The 20,000-nt window shown below is 42.6% G+C and overlaps 1 protein-coding gene across 5 annotated transcripts in view; it reads left to right on the plus strand.

Annotated features, from left to right (window-relative positions):
* The window catches only part of ehbp1 (EH domain binding protein 1), a 155,709-nt gene that overhangs the window by 102,037 nt on the left and 33,672 nt on the right, over window positions 1–20,000 (plus strand). For 4 of the 5 annotated variants that reach the window (XM_047821214.1, XM_047821213.1, XM_047821212.1 and 1 more), the window contains 5 exons: window positions 4,113–4,266; window positions 6,399–6,569; window positions 9,856–10,016; window positions 15,337–15,475; window positions 17,362–17,462. In XM_047821214.1, the coding sequence (XP_047677170.1) occupies window positions 4,113–4,266; window positions 6,399–6,569; window positions 9,856–10,016; window positions 15,337–15,475; window positions 17,362–17,462 (726 nt within the window). The remainder of the gene's footprint in view (window positions 1–4,112; window positions 4,267–6,398; window positions 6,570–9,855; window positions 10,017–15,336; window positions 15,476–17,361; window positions 17,463–20,000) is intronic. The other variant, XM_047821215.1, reaches the window with a different exon arrangement.

The raw sequence follows: 20,000 nt of genomic DNA on the forward strand, positions 1-20,000 counted from the left end.
TGAAAACCGCATACACCAAAGCGTGTTCCATTTCAATTACCCCGGAAACGAGGTCAAATATATTTGCATTTTGGGCGGGAGTAGAAAGATCGGATCGATATCCGATTCGCCGAGATGCATTCATGTGGCCTAATGTAAATGGAACAGTTTTAACAAATCAGATAGCTAAAACAGGACTCTTGTGAAGACACTTGATCACAAACTTAAATTCTGATTCCTTCTTTCAGGAAGTTAGGAGTCAAACATCTGACTCAGCACTGAACATGTAGTGGGATCAAAAATCAGCGTCCGGATTCGAAGACGTCTGAGGACTCGACATCGGTTTATTAGACGATTCAGTTTTGTAAACCGCTTATTTTTACGAAAGCTGCCAATAATTCTTGGGCTGTCTGTAAACTAATGGGATTTTTTCTTCCTTTATGAACTATATGGACCATTTTTAGATTTGCCCCCACAACACTAGTTAAACATGTATTCTGCCCTCGGGTGTGCGTAACGAGCTAAACTGTGACTATTGACTAGCAGTTAAACTCAGCCCTCCGGCTTCATTCCTCTGTAACGCTCCTCATTAGGATCCTGCTATCGGGACGCACTCATTATCACAGCAGCTCATTGTTCCTCCGAAACATAACTACAAACAGAGCATTGGGATGGAAATGAAGCAGACGGAGATAATTAGCCGTTACCACGAATGCGGTCGAGTTCATGTGAGCCGTCTTGTTCTACTGGACCGGAAACGTGTTCGTAGAGGACTGTACAGAGATTAAGAAACACCAGGGTCAGCAAATGTTTACGTATGTGTGTGTGAGTGTGTGTGTGTGTGAGAGAGAGAGAGAGAGAGAGAGAGAGAGAGACAATATGTATGAAACTGCTGGTTTAAAAACATGTGAAAACATCTTAGCCCAGCTTAGAAGAATCATATCACAGCTTACAGGCGTGTGTGTGTGTGTGTGTGTGTGTGTGTTTACACTGTGTAGTGTGGATGTGCAGGTTTCCTTTAGTGTAAACATGTCGGTGCATCAGTTCATGTGTGTAATCTCACTCATGTTAAGTGAGGAATAAAACATCTGGACCTTTTTGTTGTCATGGGAAAATAATCAACAACATGGTGGCATGGAGTGGAGTTTCCACCAGGATATCGATTATTTTCCAATGACAGAATGTCCCAGACTTCGTCTCTCTTGTACCACTGCGATTTGCCTACAATTCATCCATCCATTCATTCATTCATTCATTCTCTACCGCTTATCCGAACTTCTCGGGTCACGGGGAGCCTGTGCCTATCTCAGGCGTCATCGGGCATCGAGGCAGGATACACCCTGGACGGAGTGCCAACCCATCGCAGGGCACACACACTCTCGTTCACTCACACACTACGGACAATTTTCCAGAGATGCCAATCAACCTACCAGGCATGTCTTTGGACCGGGGGAGGAAACCGGAGTACACGGAGGAAACCCCCAAGGCACGGGGAGAACATGCAAACTCCACACACACAAGGCGGAGGCGGGAATCGAACTCCGACCCTGGAGGTGTGAGGCTGACGTGCTAACCACTAAACGTTGCTTTTTAACAAATGAATAAATATGGGAGTTATAAACAGTGTTGCAGACATTACATTTTTTTCGCTTTGGCAGTTTCTTTTGTCATGCAGAAGGTGGGATGTGAACACAATGACTTATTTATTAAATGATATTGTCTAACATCTGTGATAGTGATGGACAGAGTGATTGATCGACGGACGGACGGATCGATGGCACGATCGACGGACGGACGGATTATAATATTAATTGAAAAAGTTGAAGAGCATTTTTTGTTGTACTGAGAGTGTTTTCCTGTTTGTCGTGTAATTGATTATTACATTTTTCTAGCTTTATTTCCGGTTTACTAAAACGCTTCTACTTTTGTATCGATGCTGCGATTCGACTCAGCATGTCGGCCTCAGACGTTCCCGAGCAGGGATTCCGAGTTGAAGGAGCGTTTTCTTTACTGTCTTATCTTTTTTAGTCGAATTCGGCATCAGTTCTCTTTGCTTCCGATGAGGTAAAAATAAAGAAAAAAGGTTATCCAACGAACACGGGTAGATCGAAGCTGACGCGATTCCTAGTTTCCTTTTCCGCCGGTCTGAAATACGCCTTTCCGTGACGGGCAGGTTAGAGCGGTGAGACACTCGAGCTAACGTCGCTAATTGTACACCTACAGATTGACTCGTCTGCTAGTTGAACCGGATAAAGTGGCAAAAGAGCTTCGGTTCCTCATTAAAGTTCCTTCTGCTGTAGTAATTCAAATCAAATCAGAGTGCGCCGCTTCTCACAGACACTTATCTATAAGTTCTGGAGCTAGCGTGATTATTCAGTACATTAGTAATTATTCTCCACGCTACAGTCTGTGTGCACTGGAGCATTTGAACATACGATAACATGCTCCTGTGTTGTGTCTCTTTCTTTTTCTCTTTTTCTCGTAATTAATATGCAGGGATGCGATGCATGAAATGAGGCCGTTTTAGCTTTAATCATTACACAGGAGTTTTACACTCGCTGTCTATTTTAGCGCCGCTTTCCAGAAGAGCGGAAAAGAAAGGACTATAAACATCTAAACATCTTGTTTAATTAAGTCGGGAATGAAACATGATTTTCTGTGAACTTATTAAACCTTCAGCCACTTACAAACAATTACACTTATTTCCTTTTGTTAAGGAGCAGGTTATGATTTTTTTTTTTATCCGTTTACAGTTAAATGTTGTGGAATAGACAGAAAAACGCTGTAGCCTGGAATGAAGCAGACTCGTTAGGGATTGGATGTCATTCAGGGTGTCACTGTTCCAGAATGGATTTATTTTTCAATATATAGGTAGCAAAATAAAACCCATACCAGACTTATTTATGTGGTAAACATTTCCGGTTGCAGAAATATATTTTTTTTTCCAATTGCAGTCTGTCCAATTACCATTTGTTACAATATCTGGTTTCTCAGATATACGATTCACCATTTGAACATCCACCAATAGCAAACTTTTAGATGTGAAGGTGAATAACTTAGTTAGATGTGAAGGTGAATCGCGAAAAAGTTTGATGTGAGGGTAAACAGTTTAATGTGAAGGTGAACATATTAATGTGAAGGTGAACAGTTTGATGTGAGGGTAAACAGTTTAATGTGAAGGTGAACATATTAATGTGAAGGTGAACAGTTTAATGTGAAGGTGAACAGTTTAATGTGAAGGTGAACAGTTTAATGTGAAGGTGAACATATTAATGTGAAGGTGAACATATTAATGTGAAGGTGAACAGTTTAATGTGAAGGTGAACATATTAATGTGAAGGTGAACAGTTTAATGTGAAGGTGAACATATTAATGTGAAGGTGAACATATTAATGTGAAGGTGAACAGTTCCACGTGAAGGTGAACAGTTCCATGACAAGGTGATCAGTGAACGGTTTGATGTGAAGGCGAATCGCAAACAGATTGATGTGATGGTGAATCGCGAACAGTTTGATGTCAGGGTGAACAGTTTGATGTGAAGGTGAACAGTTCCATGTCAGGGTGAACAGCGAACAGTTTGATGTGAAGGCGAATTGCGAACAGTTTCATGTGAATGTGAACAGTTTGATGCGAATGTGAACAGTTTAATGTGAATGTGAACGGTTTAATGTGAATGTGAACAGTTTGATGTGAATGTGAACAGTTTGATGTGAATGTGAACAGTTTGATGTGAATGTGAACAGTTTAATGTGAAGGTGAACGGTTTAATGTGAAGGTGAACAGTTTGATGTGAATGTGTACATCTGGAACATAGTCTGATGTAGAAAAATAGTATATATAATTAATAATAAATAGAAAAAATTAAATAAAATATCTACTTTTTGTGTACTTTTCGCTCTCTTACACACACACACACACACACACACACACACACACAGCTGCTAAACAGGTTTCTGTCGCTCTGATCTATAATGTTAGAGAGGGCTGAAAATGGCATTTCACTCAATTACTCAAGATGGCACCTGTTCAATAACCCACTTTCCCGTGTGTGTGTGTGTGTGTGTGTGTGTGTGTGTGTGTGTGTGTGTGTGTGTGTGTGTGTGTGTGTGTGTGTGTGTGTGTGTTTTCTGTAGGAGCGTGACGAGGAGAGGCGCAGGCAGCTGAGGGAGCGAGCGAGGCAGCTGATAGCAGAGGCTCGATCAGGAGTGAAGATGGCTGAGTTCCCTCTGCACTCAGACACCTCTACTTCTGCAGGAGAGTTCAAAGGAAGGTCAAAGGCAGCTGGAGGTGGGTGCAGGGGGCTTTCATGGCGTGTGAACACACACACACACACACACTTTTCTCTTTTCTCACAAACAAACTGGCACATCATTACAGAACACACACACATATGTAGGTCCAGGTTCTGTGGATACACACATGCTTACCAAAGAAATACCAAAAGTATGTGCACCTCTGGTCATCACACTCGTATGTGTCCATTCTAAACCTTGGGCATTAAACACAGGTCTACTGTTCCACTAGATGTTGGTGTGTCTGTGTTGATTTGTGTTCATTCAGCTACAAGAACATTAGTGAGATGTCAGAGAACATCATATAATAAAGTGAGAGAACATTAGTGAGGTGTGTGTGTCTTTGTGTGTCTTTGTTTGTGTGTGTCTCTCTGTTTGTGTATCAGTGTGTCTCTGTGTGTGTTTCTGTGTGTCTTCATGTGTGTGTCTCTATGTGTGTCTCCGTTTGTGTCTGTTGCTGTGTGTGTGTTTGTCTCTGTGTGTGTGTGTCTGTGTGTGTGTGTGTCTCTGTGTGTGTGTCTTTGTGTGTGTGTCTTTGTGTGTGTGTCTTTGTCTTTGTGTGTGTGTGTGTCTCCGTGTGTGTGTGTCTCCGTCTTTCTCTGTGCTGCAAAATAGTAAATGGATCCATCCATGATTTTCTTTTTATTATTATTCTTTACCTCTACTGCGGTGTGCCAAGAGTGCATTACGTTATAAATCACACACACACACACACACACACACACACACACACACACACACACACACACACACACACACGCGTTGTCTAATTTGAAAGTGTTCACACAGGGCTACAAATCCATTTGTTCAGGTAGAAGTTTCTTTGTTAATCCTTTAGATATACGTCAGAAAAAAACTTAAGACCACCTAACCACACACACACACACACACACACACACAAACACAAACACACACACACACCAATCACCATACACACATTCACATCATTTCATTGCCCCGTGGTCATAATTAAAACACACACAGGAGGATTTCACATCGCTTAAATTGCTGAACACTATTTTTCATTTATGTCCCAGTGAGCTCGGTGTGATCCCCATATAACTCACATCAGCAGGCCATCACAAAATCTAGCAGTCACTTAACCTGATTTATTGTGTTAGCATGAGAGCTAGTAACGGAATATGATTCACATTGGTCAGTTTAGCTGCTAGCAAGCTAGTATTATGTGTGTAGACTTAAAGAGGTGTATAAAGCCCTAAAGTTCATCCTGAGGGACAGGTGTTATCACAGCTAGCCGACATACAGCACAATGTTCCTCTGCATTAAATCCGTCCGTATCTCTAATCTCTTTCTGACAAGCGTCCGTTCTCCCTTTCATCCTCGCCTGGATCTGGTTAACGGCTTCCACGCCTTCCTCTGCTCTCCCTTTTCTGCTTTTTGTTTGCTGAGGCCTGAAACACCGAGCCGTTCCTCTAACAGGGCCTGGAAGTCACAGTGGCGAGGGATGATGGGAAGAGAGCAGGAGAAAAGGAGGAGGGGATGGAGGGAGGGAGAGGGGAAAAAAAAAACATTTACTTGGTCTTTCTGGCTGTTCAATTTTGCTAATTGTAGAACTCATTAAAAATCAGGTCGCAGGGAAATGCTATAGGCTTGATGCACAAGGCCTGCAGTGCAGAACGCATAATCCCCCCAACACACACACACACACACACACACACACACACACTCAGCTGTAGTTCGGAGAGAACTGAAGCTAAGCAGAGTAAAATGCTTGCCCGCAAAACTTTACCAACTCCACCAGCATGCCACTTTTTCTAATTAGCTTTAGCTGTGCATGTGTGTGCGTGTGTGTGGGTGTGTGTGTATCATGGAGAGTAAATTTAAAAAAAGGATGAAGAAAAATAGTAGCTACTTTCTTCTGTTTTCTTTCTATTCATCCGATTAATACCTGTAGACCAGGATCATTAAAATTATAGTGATAATGTTTGAAAAGGATATTTATTAAAGTTATAATATTTAACATCATAAATAACTTGGACGTTAAAGCAACTGCTATGAGAAGATTATATACAGGCTCTTTTTATCCACTTAACTAACTTACAGCTTTGTCTCTTTACTAACCCTTTCTCTCCTTTTTTTGGGCAACCTGCATTTCTGTTGTTCCAGTCATGGTGAGTAAGGTGTGTGTAGATGGTGAGGAAGAGAGCGCTGAAGAAGAGCAAGTGGTATCGTCGCCCGATGATGATGTCACTATTTATGATAATGAGGAGGAACCAATGGCCTCTTGTCTGCTGGAGGAAGACTTTACTAACTCAACTACTGACCTAGCTTCTCTGGGTAAACTAACCGTGTGTGTCTGTGTGTGTGTCTGTGTGTCTGTGTGTGTGTGTGTGTGTGTGTGTGTGTGTGTGTGTGTGTGTGTGTGTGTGTGTGTGTGTGTGTGTGTGTGTGTGTGTGTGTGTGTGTGTGTGTGTGTGTGTGTGTGTGTGTGTGTGTGTGTGTGTGTGTGTGTGTGTGTCCAACCACTAACCAAGACCTCACCCAAACTGCATGCTATCGTGCAATCTTTCCATTTTCAAGCTGTGTGTATCTGTGTTAAGGCAGTGTATTTGAGTTAGGAGTCAAGGCAGTGTGTTTGAGTTAGGAGTCAAGGCAGTGTGTTTGAGTTAGGAGTCAAGGCAGTGTATTTGAGTTAGGAGTCAAGGCAGTGTGTTTGAGTAAGGAGTCACGGCAGTGTGTTTGAGTTAGGAGTCAAGGCAGTGTGATTGAGTTAGGAGTCAAGGCAGTGTGTTTGAGTAAGGAGTCAAGGCAGTGTGATTGAGTTAGGAGTCAAGGCAGTGTGTTTGAGTAAGGAGTCAAGGCAGTGTGATTGAGTTAGGAGTCAAGGCAGTGTGTTTGAGCTAGGAGTCAAGGCAGTGTGTTTGAGTTAGTAGTCAAGGCAGTGTGTTTGAGTTAGGAGTCAAGGCAGTGTGATTGAGTTAGGAGTCAAGGCAGTGTGTTTGAGTAAGGAGTCAAGGCAGTGTGATTGAGTTAGGAGTCAAGGCAGTGTGATTGAGTTAGGAGTCAAGGCAGTGTGTTTGAGTAAGGAGTCAAGGCAGTGTGATTGAGTTAGGAGTCAAGGCAGTGTGTTTGAGTAAGGAGTCAAGGCAGTGTGATTGAGTTAGGAGTCAAGGCAGTGTGTTTGAGCTAGGAGTCAAGGCAGTGTGTTTGAGTTAGTAGTCAAGGCAGTGTGATTGAGTTAGGAGTCAAGGCAGTGTGTTTGAGTTAGGAGTCAAGGCAGTGTGTTTGAGTTAGGAGTCAAGGCAGTGTGATTGAGTTAGGAGTCAAGGCAGTGTGTTTGAGTAAGGAGTCAAGGCAGTGTGATTGAGTTAGGAGTCAAGGCAGTGTGTTTGAGTAAGGAGTCAAGGCAGTGTGATTGAGTTAGGAGTCAAGGCAGTGTGTTTGAGTTAGGAGTCAAGGCAGTGTGTTTGAGTTAGGAGTCAAGGCAGTGTGTTTAAGTTAGGAGTCAAGGCAGTGTGTTTGAGTTAGGAGTCAAGGCAGTGTGTTTGAGTTAGAAGTCAAGGCAGTGTGTTTGAGTTAGGAGTCAAGGCAGTGTGTTTGAGTTATGCTTTTTGGATGTTTGTTATTCTCTGCAGTTCGTCTGATTGCTTACATACAGCATTTTTATTGTATCATGCCAATTAGCACATTTAAGTTATGCTTATGTACATTATATTTGAGTTATACTTTTGGACAGTGTATTTGAGTTACATATATATAGTCATAGCAGATTTCTGTTATGCGTAGTGTATATGACTCCATACTGCATAAAGGAGTTGGCACTCTTATTAGCACTGCTGTCAGTGTATATTATAGGAGAGTGTGTATGACTTCATTATTATGGCTTATACATTAGTATGGTGTGTTTGAGTGATGGCTCATATACACAAGGATTTGTGTATAGTAATTTGTACAGTAGACTTATTTGTGTCTTTTGGCCCAGTAAGGTTGAGTTTGTATATTTTAGTCCTTTGTCTCAATTTGTTATTTACTCCCCGTGCTGGCTGATGTCTTTTTCTTTTCGCAGACGGTTTTAAAGCTGTTTCTGCACTAACACTAACTTTCGGTCAACACACAGCCTTTATCTGGGTTGTGTTGTGGCCTGATAAATGGCTCCTGTGGTGGTGCTGCTGCTGGGGTTCAGACAGTCTGAGGGATAGATGGATAGAGAAGAGGAGAGGAGCAGAGAGGGGGATGCACATGAAACACACCATTTCTCTCTTTCATCCCCACCCACTCACTCATTCATTCACTCAGTTCTGGAGAGAGACAGAGAGAGAAAGAGAGGATGCACAACTTTCCCTGATGCCAAAAAAAATAGGAAAGGTAGAAAGAGAGAGGAAAGAAAATGAAATTAAACGGGTAACAAAGGGCGAAGGACGTTAGAATGCTTTAGCTTGGACTCAGAAAAAATCAGAGGGTGGCATTGTGGGTAAACCACAAGTGTTGAGTCAGGATGGAATTGCAAATTGTACTTCAAGAGGGGAATTATGTACAAATGTGTTGAGAGAGAGAGAGAGAGAGATCAAAACTAATTTGGGTAATTGACCATTTGGTCATTTAATATAGCAAAATAGGTCTGAATTTTTTCCTGCATATTTTATTACATTTTTTACAAGTTTATCACATACTTTAAGATCACCGATGAGTGCAAAAGTTTGTATCTTCTGCTAATTCTTAACTACAAGAAAAGGAATTAATTTTAGTCAAAATAAAACGTGAGTCGTTTCTGAGGTAATTCAGTATCGACCACACTGGACAGAACAAATATCATAAATAAGTAGCATGAAATCCTCTATAACAGCAAAATGAAGATTCTTTTATTGGTTCTCTGTGAGTGGTTTAGATGCCATAGGGGGTTTATGGAGGCAAGGGGTAGTTTGATCTACACTGTGTGAGTGTGTGTGTGTGTGTGTGTGTGTACTCATAAAATAAATATATATATTTATATTTAGACACACACACACACACACACATATACAGTCAAGCCCGAAAATTATTCATACCCCTGGCAAATTCTGACTTAAAGTTTCTTTTATTCAACCAGCAAGTTTCTTCTTGATTAGAAAAGACACAGGCGTCTCCCAGAAGATAATAAGACGATGTACAAGAGGCATCCTTGTGGAAAAAATTATTACTCATCTTTTATTTACATTTGAACAAAAAGTGGCATGTCCAAAATTATTCATATCCTTCTCAATAGTCAATAGAAAAGCCTTTATTTGCTATTACAGCAATCAAACATCTCCACATTTATTCTAATAAATGTAAATTGTAAAGTGATTTTAAATGTATACTTTACCTACTTGACCTCCTGTGAGGACAAAGTACATCAAGGCAACGTCAAAGAATCTAAAAAAGAAAGATTCCAGGTGGACCTGCACACCTGAGTGCACACCTGAGTCTCTCACATCCTTCTATACTCGCTTGTTCATGTGCTGATGTCAGGTTCACCATGTCATGAGTGTAGTGGTGTGTTGTGTTTAGCTGTAGGTGTACTGTACAGGAGTGGAGTGTGTGTTTGGAGTTGGAGGAGAATAAGAGTTATGAAGGTCAGACTTTTTTTTCCCTCCTCTCTCTATAGGTGTGATGAACAGCAGGCACGTGGACCTGAAGCTAAAGAAGTTGACGGAGGTTCGACCTCAGGGGGGAAGCTCACCATCTTCTTCCTCTTCTTCCTCATCCCTTACAGCCTCCAGCACGTCGCTGCTCAGCCCTGGAGACGAGGCCCACCTGAGCTTGCAGGTGTGTGTGTGTGTGTGTGTGTGTGTGTGTGTGTGTGTGTGTGTGTGTGTGTGTGTGTGAGTGTGTGTGTGTGTGTGTGTTATTGTGTACATGTGTATGTATAAGTGGGTCTGTGTGTATGTGCGTGTGTGGGTGTATCTATAAGTGTGTGTGTGTGAGTGTGTGTATGCTGCTTTCCTGGACAGGTGCATTTTCCCTCCTTCCCTCTGTGTGTGTGTGTGTGTGTGTGTGTGTGTGTGTGTGTATTATTGTGTACGTGTGTGTGTATTATTGTGTATGTGTGTATGTATAATTGGGTATGTGTGTGTGTGGGTGTATCTATAAGTGTATGTGTGTGTATGTGTGAGTGTGTGTATGCTGCTTTCCTGGACAGGTGCATTTTCCCTCCTTCCCTCTGTGTGTGTGTGTGTGTGTGTGTGTTATTGTGTACGTGTGTATGTATAAGTGTGTGTGTGAGTTTTTTTGCAGTCTAGCCTGCTTTCAGCAATCCCAGTTGCTTTCCTTTAGTCTCTCCCACTTTGCAATAGTCCCCGTAGTCCACTCTATTTAGTGGGTTGCCATGTTCAAGCAGAGAAATGTACATTTTGTATATGAATATATACATATATATATATATATATGGAGGCTTTATGCTCTTCTTTTGTCTTGAAGGACAGATTTACTCACTTTTTTAGTCTCATACTTTCTAACTTATAGAAATGTGAAAAATCTGATCAGTGCTACAGCAGAACAGGAAAAAAATGGACTGTAGCTCTATTTTTACATTTTAACATCTGCTAACGATCCCGAGCCTAGATTGGTGATCAGTGTACTGTAGGAGGTATTGCAGTGAGTAAAGGGATTCACCTTCATACTATTATGAAGCCAGGATAAAATAACTTAACCCCATATTTGTTAGAGCACTGAAAAGTGGATTACTTTAAAGGTTTTAAAGGTGTCGATTTGGGAAATTAAACCCGTTACTTAATTTTTAGTAAAAAAAATTTCTGCAGCATTCAGTGGAAAGATACAACAGTATGTAATAAAATGTCTCCTATTGCACTGCTGTACACAGAGCCCCCAGGTGGTGACTGTAAAGTGTTTTTTCTGCACGCACACACACACACACACACACTCACACACACACACACTCTCTCACACATACACACTCTCTCACACACACACACACACACACACACACACACTCTCTCTCTCTCTCTCTCTCACACACACACACACACACTCTCTCTCTCTCTCTCTCTCTCTCTCTCACACACACACACACACACACACTCCCTATCGCTTTTCCCCTCACTCTCCTTGCTGATGGAAGGGATTTCCTGTGAGCAGATGCAGCCGTGCTCTTTGATGTAGGAGCACAATAACACTAGTGCCAGAGCTCGCTCTGATTCAAATGGCCTAGTGTTGAAAATCAGGTGCAGAGTTTTTGGCCTTCCTCTCAGACTTCAGACACACTTTTCCTCTAGCTCACTTCTTTATACCAGCCACAGATTTGGCTTGATTTACAACAGCACCAGTTACTTTGCAGCAGTCCCAGGAGTTTTACTACAGCCCAGCCTGCTTTACAGCAGTTCCTGGTGCTTCACTGCAGTCTTTTCTTGTTTACAAAAGTCCCAGGTGCTTTAATGGAATAAGGCCTTCTTTTACAGCAGTCCAAGTCACTCTGCAGACACATCGGCTTTACGGTGGTCTCAGTCACTTTACTTCAGCAGACCAACCTGCTTTACAACAGTCAAAGGTGCTTTAAGTCCAGCTTGCTGTACAGTGCTTCCAGCTGCTTCGCAGCAGTCCTGCCTGCTTATACTATAATCACAAGCACTTTTACTGTAGTCCAACTTTACTGCAGCTTTGGCCCACATTGGCCTGATTTACTGTAGAGCCGACCCACTTTACTGTAGCATCAGCCCGCTTCACTACAGTCCTTCCTGTTTCACTGTAGCGTCGGCCTGTTTTACTGCAGTGTCAACCTGCTTTACTGCGCTCCTGCACTTTTTACAGCAGTTCTGCACTCTTTACTGCAGTCCTGCGCTCTTTACTGCAGTCCTGTACACTTTACAGCAGTCCTGCACTATTTCCTGCAGCCCTGCGCTCTTTACTGCGGTCCTGCTCTCTTTACTGCAGTCCTGCGCTCTTTACTGCAGTCCTGCACTCTTTACTGCGGTCCTGCTCTCTTTACTGCAGTCCTGCGCTCTTTACTGCAGTCCTGCGCTCTTTACTGCGGTCCTGCTCTCTTTACTGCAGTCCTGCGCTCTTTACTGCAGTCCTGCTCTCTTTGCTGCAGTCCTGCATGCTTTACTGCAGTCCTGCTGTCTTTACTGCAGTCCTGCTCTCTTTCCTGCAGTCCTGCATTATTTCCTGCAGTCCTGCATGCTTTACTGTAGTCCTACTCTCTTTACTGCAGTCCTGCTCTCTTTCCTGCCATCCTGCATGCTTTACTGCAGTCCTGCACTCTTTACAGCAGTCCTGCACACTTTACTGCGGTTCTGCGCTCTTTACAGCGGCGCTTTTTCTTCTTCTTTTTTTTTACAGCTATCTTTGGCCTTTTCCTAACACAAAAGAAATCACTTTAAGTGTAACAGCCATTATTCAGTTCTTATTCTTTTGAACATAAGAGCAGAAGTTAATAACAGTTTATTACAGACACTATTTCTTCTTGTTTGTTTCTTCTTCCTCATTTCTTTGGTCTCCTCTGACACTTTATCATCTTCCTGTTGCAAAACAAATCATGAAAATTAATCTCTCTCCCTCTCTCTCTCCCTCTCTCTCTCTCTCTCCCTCTCTCTCATCATAAATCAGTTCTGATGCATTTCCTCTTTTTTTCTCCACACAAAAGAAGGATAAACTGCTCTTCTCCCAGGAGAAATCTCCACATTGGCAACTCCTCCAGGAGTAGAGCTGTTGGGACAGCGTTTAAAGCACACACATTCTCTCTCTCTCTCTGTCTCTCTCTCTCTCTCTCTCTCTCTCTCTCTCTCTCTCTCTCTCTCTCTCTCTCTCTCTATTTTTCACAACACACTCTTTCTCTCTCTCTCACACACACACACCCCTCTGGTTGTCCCAGTCGCCTCTCATTAGTGATTGTGCGTATGCGTAGGCCTTGCCACTGACTGATAACTGTCTGCAGCATGCAGTCGAGCGCAACATTAGTCACGCATCACACACACACACACACACACACACACACACACACACACACATCTACCTCAATAACCCCCTGCACAATAATGATCACGGCGATAACATATAAACAAGGGGTTAGATCTCAGCGAGGGGATACCCCCTTATATCTGTCCCAACCAGGGGTGCCAAAGGGGCACAGGGGGCAGGTGTTGAGACGGGGGGGTTGTAGAGGGTCTTAGGGTCCTTGGGGAGAGAATGAGCCTAGCGAGGCTTTTTAAGAATCGAAGCCCGTTTGTTTTCTTAAGACATTAATGTGAGGAGAATTAGGGCAGGTTAAAGGGCTCTGTGGTGCTCTGTCTCTAGAGACAAACACACACACACACACGTTCTTTTTGTTTATACAGAACCTCTCTCATACTCGAGGTGGATTTACAATTGAATTAAAGGTGTGAAAAAGCAAATCTAGCCGGAGATATGTTGAGAGAAACATATGGTATCGGTCTTGAAGCAAAACAAGGACAGAAGTGAGCTCCCGAGGGTGGACAAGCCACAAATACTGAATAATATTCACCTCCTAGACCAGGGGTGGTCAACCAGTCAGAGACCAAGAGACACATTTTTTACCGTGTTACCGCAAAGAGCCACATCATACACATGGGCACACATGATCATCACATTTTTTCCCCTGCCATTTTGAGAGCGAACTTGACACAAATTGTTTACTCAAATGACCTTGCTCCTACTGGCAAACTTTGAGGTATTTTCATCCCACTCACATGTGCGTTTGACGAAAATACCGTATTGAACTCAAGCGAAGGAAACACGCACAATAAAAAGACACAAATACAAACTTCGGTATGAACATAAGAGCCGCATGAAACCGGGCAAAGAGACGCATGCGGCTCGGGAGCCGAGGGTTGGCCGCCCCTGTCCTAGACCTCAGAGAGTGAGACCAGCAAAATCATAATAATATTCACACTCATTATCTCCATTATCTTCAGGAGACTTTGCGACAGACATTCAGACATTTTATGCAAAGTGTTAGTGTTACTTAGTGTCCAACATCACGTAAGCACAACGGTCTGAACATAGCAGCTCAAAGGCGGCTACAGTGTTCATAAGGACTTATTATGCTTTATAGCTACAGTATAACAGTAATGAATTGAAACACGCTTTGGTTAATTGGACATTGGTCTTAATTAAAAGGATTTGTACATATCATTGTTGCTGGTCTTATCCTTTATTTGCATGTAACACCAGCTTCAAGTGATTGTTAAAAGTTATAAGAACTGAACTTGTGTTTTAGTCCCCGTCAGCAAATAACCACGAGGCTGATAAGGATGGCTGGGCATCTGATGGCCGATCTTATCGGCTGATATTTAACCCGAGGCCAAAGTGTTTGATTCGATCGTCTAAACAGCCGTGTCACCCGTTGCGGCAGCTTTTCGACAGGAAGCTAATTACCGCTGTGTTTTGAAAAGTCGTTATTTGGGAATAAACAGACGAAAGTCTTCCCGAGCGTGTGTACGTGTCTGCGATCGTCTTTATTAGTCAGTCAGTTTCTCGTGCACACCCCAGTGAGCTAGCGAGGTATGCTAACGACGTCTCTCCCCTTTAGCTCTCAAGCAGTGGAAAGTGTTTCGCTAATTGCAAACTTTATTAGACGTCTCCTTTTTTCTAATTGACGTCAGCAAATGTTCTGGAAGGGAACAAAAAAAAAAGCAAGAAGGCAGTGTTTCGCTTTCCAGTTCACTTGCCATGTTGGGCTCGAGCTGTAATAATAAGGTGCTTTATAGGGATGCAGCTCCAAAACAATAGCATGTTCGATTTGCATAATCTGAATATATTTTCTGGCTGTGGGTTTCGCCGAAAGTCGACTTAATTGCCTTCTTTCTTTCTGCTGCTGCGAGTTATTATTTGGACTGGCTGAGAAACATGAACATTTTTTTTTAAGCGTTCCTCAGCATTTCATAATTAAACGTTTTTTGGCCGCTTGTGTCTAATTTGTCCTTTGATTTAACGTTAACCAACACTTTCTTCTTTCTCCTTTTGTTACTGCTTTAATGCTTATTCAAATGAGTTTGTCCTCTGCTTCTTAAAGTTAAGCAATGTTTTCCCTGTTTGCTTACCCATCTTTCTTTCATTTCTCTCTCTCTCTCTCTCTCTCTCTCTCTCTCTCTCTCTCTCTCTCTCTGTGCAGAATAACAGTGAGGAGCTGAAGGCCGAGCGTCTACGCAGGGCAACAGAGCGTCTCCGAAGTCCCGTTGTCTTTAGCAAGGAATCAGCTGTGCGCAAAACACAGCTCAAGTCTTTCAGCCAATACGTGGAGAGTCGTCCAGGTAAGACTCCGCCCACTCACAGGTAAACCTTCCCCCTTGCACCGAACGGATCGTATTTACCTCATCCGCAACAAGCTATAAGTGTGTTATGGGTTTTGCATGTGCACCATTTGGACACTAATCACTTGCAGTGTTCTGTGGGATTTCATACATATCGGCTGTTCATTGGAATTTCTGTAATGTGTCTTTTAAAATAAAACATCAATTGTATGAAATATATGAGAGATACGTCTGCATAATCACTGTGAATAGTGTGTGATTTTTATGCGAATCGTCTGTGATTCGTTTGTGAATCGTCTGTGATTCGTTTGTGAATCGTCTGTGAATAGTCTGTTATTTGTCTGTGAATCATTTGTGAATCGTCTGTGATTCGTTTGTGAATCGTCTGTGATTCGTTTGTGAATCGTCTGTGATTCGTTTGTGAATCATTTGTGAATAGTCTGTGATTTGTCTGTGAATCATTTGTGAATCGTCTGATTCGTTTGTGAATCATTTGTGAATCGTCTGTGATTCGTTTGTGAATCGTCTGTGATTCGTTTGTGAATCGTCTGTGATTTGTTTGTGAATCGTCTGTGAATCATTTGTGAATAGTCTGTGATTTGTCTGTGAATCATTTGTGAATCGTCTGTGATTCGTTTGTGAATCGTCTGTGATTCGTTTGTGAATCGTCTGTGATTCGTTTGTGAATCATTTGTGAATAGTCTGTGATTTGTCTGTGAATCATTTGTGAATCGTCTGATTCGTTTGTGAATCATTTGTGAATCGTCTGTGATTCGTTTGTGAATAGTCTGTGATTCGTTTGTGAATAGTCTGTGATTCGTTTGTGAATCGTCTGTGATTCGTTTGTGAATCGTCTGTGAATCATTTGTGAATCGTCTGTGATTCGTTTGTGAATAGTCTGTGATCCGTTTGTGAATCGTAGATGATCCGTTTGTGAATCGTCCATGATCCGTTTGTGAATCGTCCATGATCCGTTTGTGAATCGTCTGTGAATCGTCTGTGATTCGTTTGTGAATCGTCTGTGATTCAGCAGAAGTAAATCGTCTGCAGCATTCAGCAGAAGTTAGCATAACTCGTGATTTTTAACTAAATAAAATCTATTTGGTCAGTGGTTCATTAACTTTTTCATCACTTCTCCAAGAGATCAGAGCCAATCGTCTGTGCAAATCGGTGCCAGGGAATCTTCATGTTGCATTCATTTGTGGTCGTGCTGTCAGGGTGGGAGGAATGTTATATGTTCTTTCCCAACAGTTACATTTAGTGACACCGGCCAGAAAAATGCACCGGCCAGAAAAAAAAACTATTTCTTTCTCTGAGTAGCATTCTATTTGTACACTAGTACCCGCCCTAGATAGATATATTGAATTTCCAGTTCTGTTTAGTTTGATTGGTTTGTTGCACATTGAATAATATCCTTGAATTCATGAATATTGTTCTTACTTTTGGGTTAAAGTGGTTACCTGAGTGGGCAAGTTAAACAGATCTGTGTGTGTCTGTGCAACTTCTACAAACTATCTAAAAATATAAGAATAACAATTAAAAGAAAGCGATAAATAACGTCATTGTAACGTGATGAGTCTTAACTCTGACATCTTTTAATCTGTTTTGTCTGGACTTCAATTGTATAATTTCATAACTTCATAATTTAAAAAGTCTTTCAAGAAGGTATGTAGATAAAGTGTCTCAGTTTCACCCGTTCAGTGCTGTCTGTCTGTTTTATCGTACTAATGCTCTTCCTTATTCACCCATACTCCATACTTCCACTAGCTCGAGACACTAAACTTGTCTTACACACTTTTTGGGCTTTTTTTTTTCTTTCTTTGTATTTGCTCTAACGCTCTCCATTTAATACATCCATCCTCTTGTTGTTGTTGTTGTTTTTTTAGAGGTGAAGAGGCAGAGGTCCGTGCCTGAGGAGCTAAAGCGAGCAGCAGAGGTCAGGAGCGGGACTTCAGAGGTGGAAAACCGAAAGCCGGCTGAAGATGAGGTGCGTCTCGATTCCCGTTATTACGATCTCGTCCCGATCACAATTCCTGAGTGACAGTTTATTTATTCATTCATGCATTCATTTATTGGGATCATTTCTAGCGGTAATCCAGAGAGAGTCCGGCTCGGATAAATTAGAGCGGTACTGATGAGTCTGAGATTAGGAATAGAGAAAGGGGGAAAAAACTATTCATGTCTGTCTTCATTTCTTCTTTTCATTTTGTGTTTTTTTTTTTAAGAAATAGACTGTAATTATTGCCCTGATCTGTGTGTGTGTGTGAGAGAGAGAGAGGTAAGAGACAGCGACAGGATGGGAATTTCAGAGGCTAAGAGTGAGAGAGAGCAGGAGAGTGAGGTCTGAGTGAGTGCGAGGCCATGCCGAGACCCCGACCGGACCGGTCTCTCTGTGCGGAGGTTAATCGTTGTTGAACCCAGCCATTACCCCCAGCTCAGCCAGAATTACCCTCCCAATGATGTTTGCATTAATATAATATATATGGTAATTTCTAGCCTTAATTACGGCGGCACGGGGGCGCTGATCATGTGTAAAATTGATTCGTGGGAGAAATGCAGCGATAGAGCTGCAGCAGGAGAGGAACTCGTGATGGACAGCACCAAGAAAATGTAGTGGGGGGGAGGGGGTATAACCTCTTCCTCTCTCACTCCTCTTTATCGCTCTTTCTCTTATTTCCTATTAAAAATACACTGGATCAGCACTAACTATGTGTCCATCATTTATGAATGTACACTCATTTTTCCCCCGTCCTCCTTCGTTCCTCAGACTGGAGGGCGCAAGTGGCCGGAGGCAGACGATAAGACGTGCGTTTGTGTTTGCAAGCATTTTTAAAGAAAATAAACTTTGTGATTGGGACAGCAGTTTGGTGTCCAGCAGTTAATGTGAAAAGTGGGAGGGAGAGAGAGAGTGTGTGTGTGTGTGTGTGTGTGTGTGTGTGTGTGTGTGTGTGTGTGTGTGTGTGTGTGTGTGTGTGTGTGTTTGAGTGAGTGTGACTGTGTGACTGAGTGTGTGTGTGACTGACTGTGTGAGTGATTGTGATTGAGTGAGTGTGACCTGAGTGAGTGTGACCGAGTAACTGAGTGTGTGTGACTGAGTGTGTATGTGACTGACTGAGTGAGTGTGAGTGATTGTGATTGTGTGTGTGTGACTGAGTGAGTCTGACTTTGTGACTGAGTGAGTGTGACAGTGACCTGAGTGAGTGTGTGACTGAGTGAGTGTGTGACTGAGTGAGTCTGACTTTGTGACTGAGTGATTGTGACTGAGATTGTGACTGAGTGAGTGTGACTGAGTGAGTCTGACTTTGTGACTGAGTGAGTGACTGAGTGAGTCTGACTTTGTGACTGAGTGATTGTGACTAAGATTGTGACTGAGTGAGTCTGACTGAGTGAGTCTGACTTTGTGTCTGAGTGATTGTGACTGAGATTGTGACTGAGTGAGTCTGACTGAGTGAGTCTGACTTTGTGACTGAGTGATTGTGACTGAGATTGTGACTGAGTGAGTCTGACTTTGTGACTGAGTGATTGTGACTGAGTGTGTGACTGAGTGAGTCTGACTTTGTGACTGATTGTGACTGAGAGAGTGATTGTGACTGAGTGAGTGTGTAACTGAGTAAGTGTGTGTGATTGTGACTGAGTGCGTGTGTAACTGAGTGAGTGTGTGTGATTGTGACTGAGTGAGTCTGACTTTGTGACTGAGTGTGTGTGACAGAGTGACCTGAGTGATTGTGACTGAGTGAGTGTGTGAGTGAATGAGTGTGTGACTGACTGAGTGTGTGACTGAGTGAGTGTGACTGAATAACTGAGTGAGTGTGACAGAGTGTGTGACTGAGTAACTGAGTGAGTGTGACTGAGTAACTGAGTGAGTGTGACTGAGTAACTGAGTGAGTGTGACACAGAGTGTGTGACTAACTGAGTGAGTGTGACTGAGTAACTGAGTGAGTGTGACTGAGTAACTGAGTGAGTGTGACACAGAGTGTGTGACTGAGTAACTGAGTGAGTGTGACACAGAGTGTGTGACTGAGTAACTGAGTGAGTGTGACACAGTGTGTGTGACTGAGTAACTGAGTGAGTGTGACACAGTGTGTGTGACTGAGTAACTGAGTGAGTGTGACACAGAGTGTGTGACTAACTGAGTGAGTGTGACTGAGTAACTGAGTGAGTGTGACTGAGTAACTGAGTGAGTGTGACTGAGTAACTGAGTGAGTGTGACACAGAGTGTGTGACTGAGTAACTGAGTGAGTGTGACACAGAGTGTGTGACTGAGTAACTGAGTGAGTGTGACACAGAGTGTGTGACTGAGTAACTGAGTGAGTGTGACACAGAGTGTGTGACTGAGTAACTGAGTGAGTGTGACACAGTGTGTGTGACTGAGTAACTGAGTGAGTGTGACTGAGTAACTGAGTGAGTGTGACACAGTGAGTGTGACTGAGTAACTGAGTGAGTGTGACACAGACTGAGTAACTGAGTGAGTAACTGAGTGTGTGTGACTGAGTAACTGAGTGAGTGTGACACAGTGTGTGTGACT

This window comes from Tachysurus fulvidraco, chromosome 12 (genome assembly GCF_022655615.1).
Source record: "Tachysurus fulvidraco isolate hzauxx_2018 chromosome 12, HZAU_PFXX_2.0, whole genome shotgun sequence".
Taxonomy (NCBI): Eukaryota; Metazoa; Chordata; class Actinopteri; order Siluriformes; family Bagridae; genus Tachysurus; species Tachysurus fulvidraco.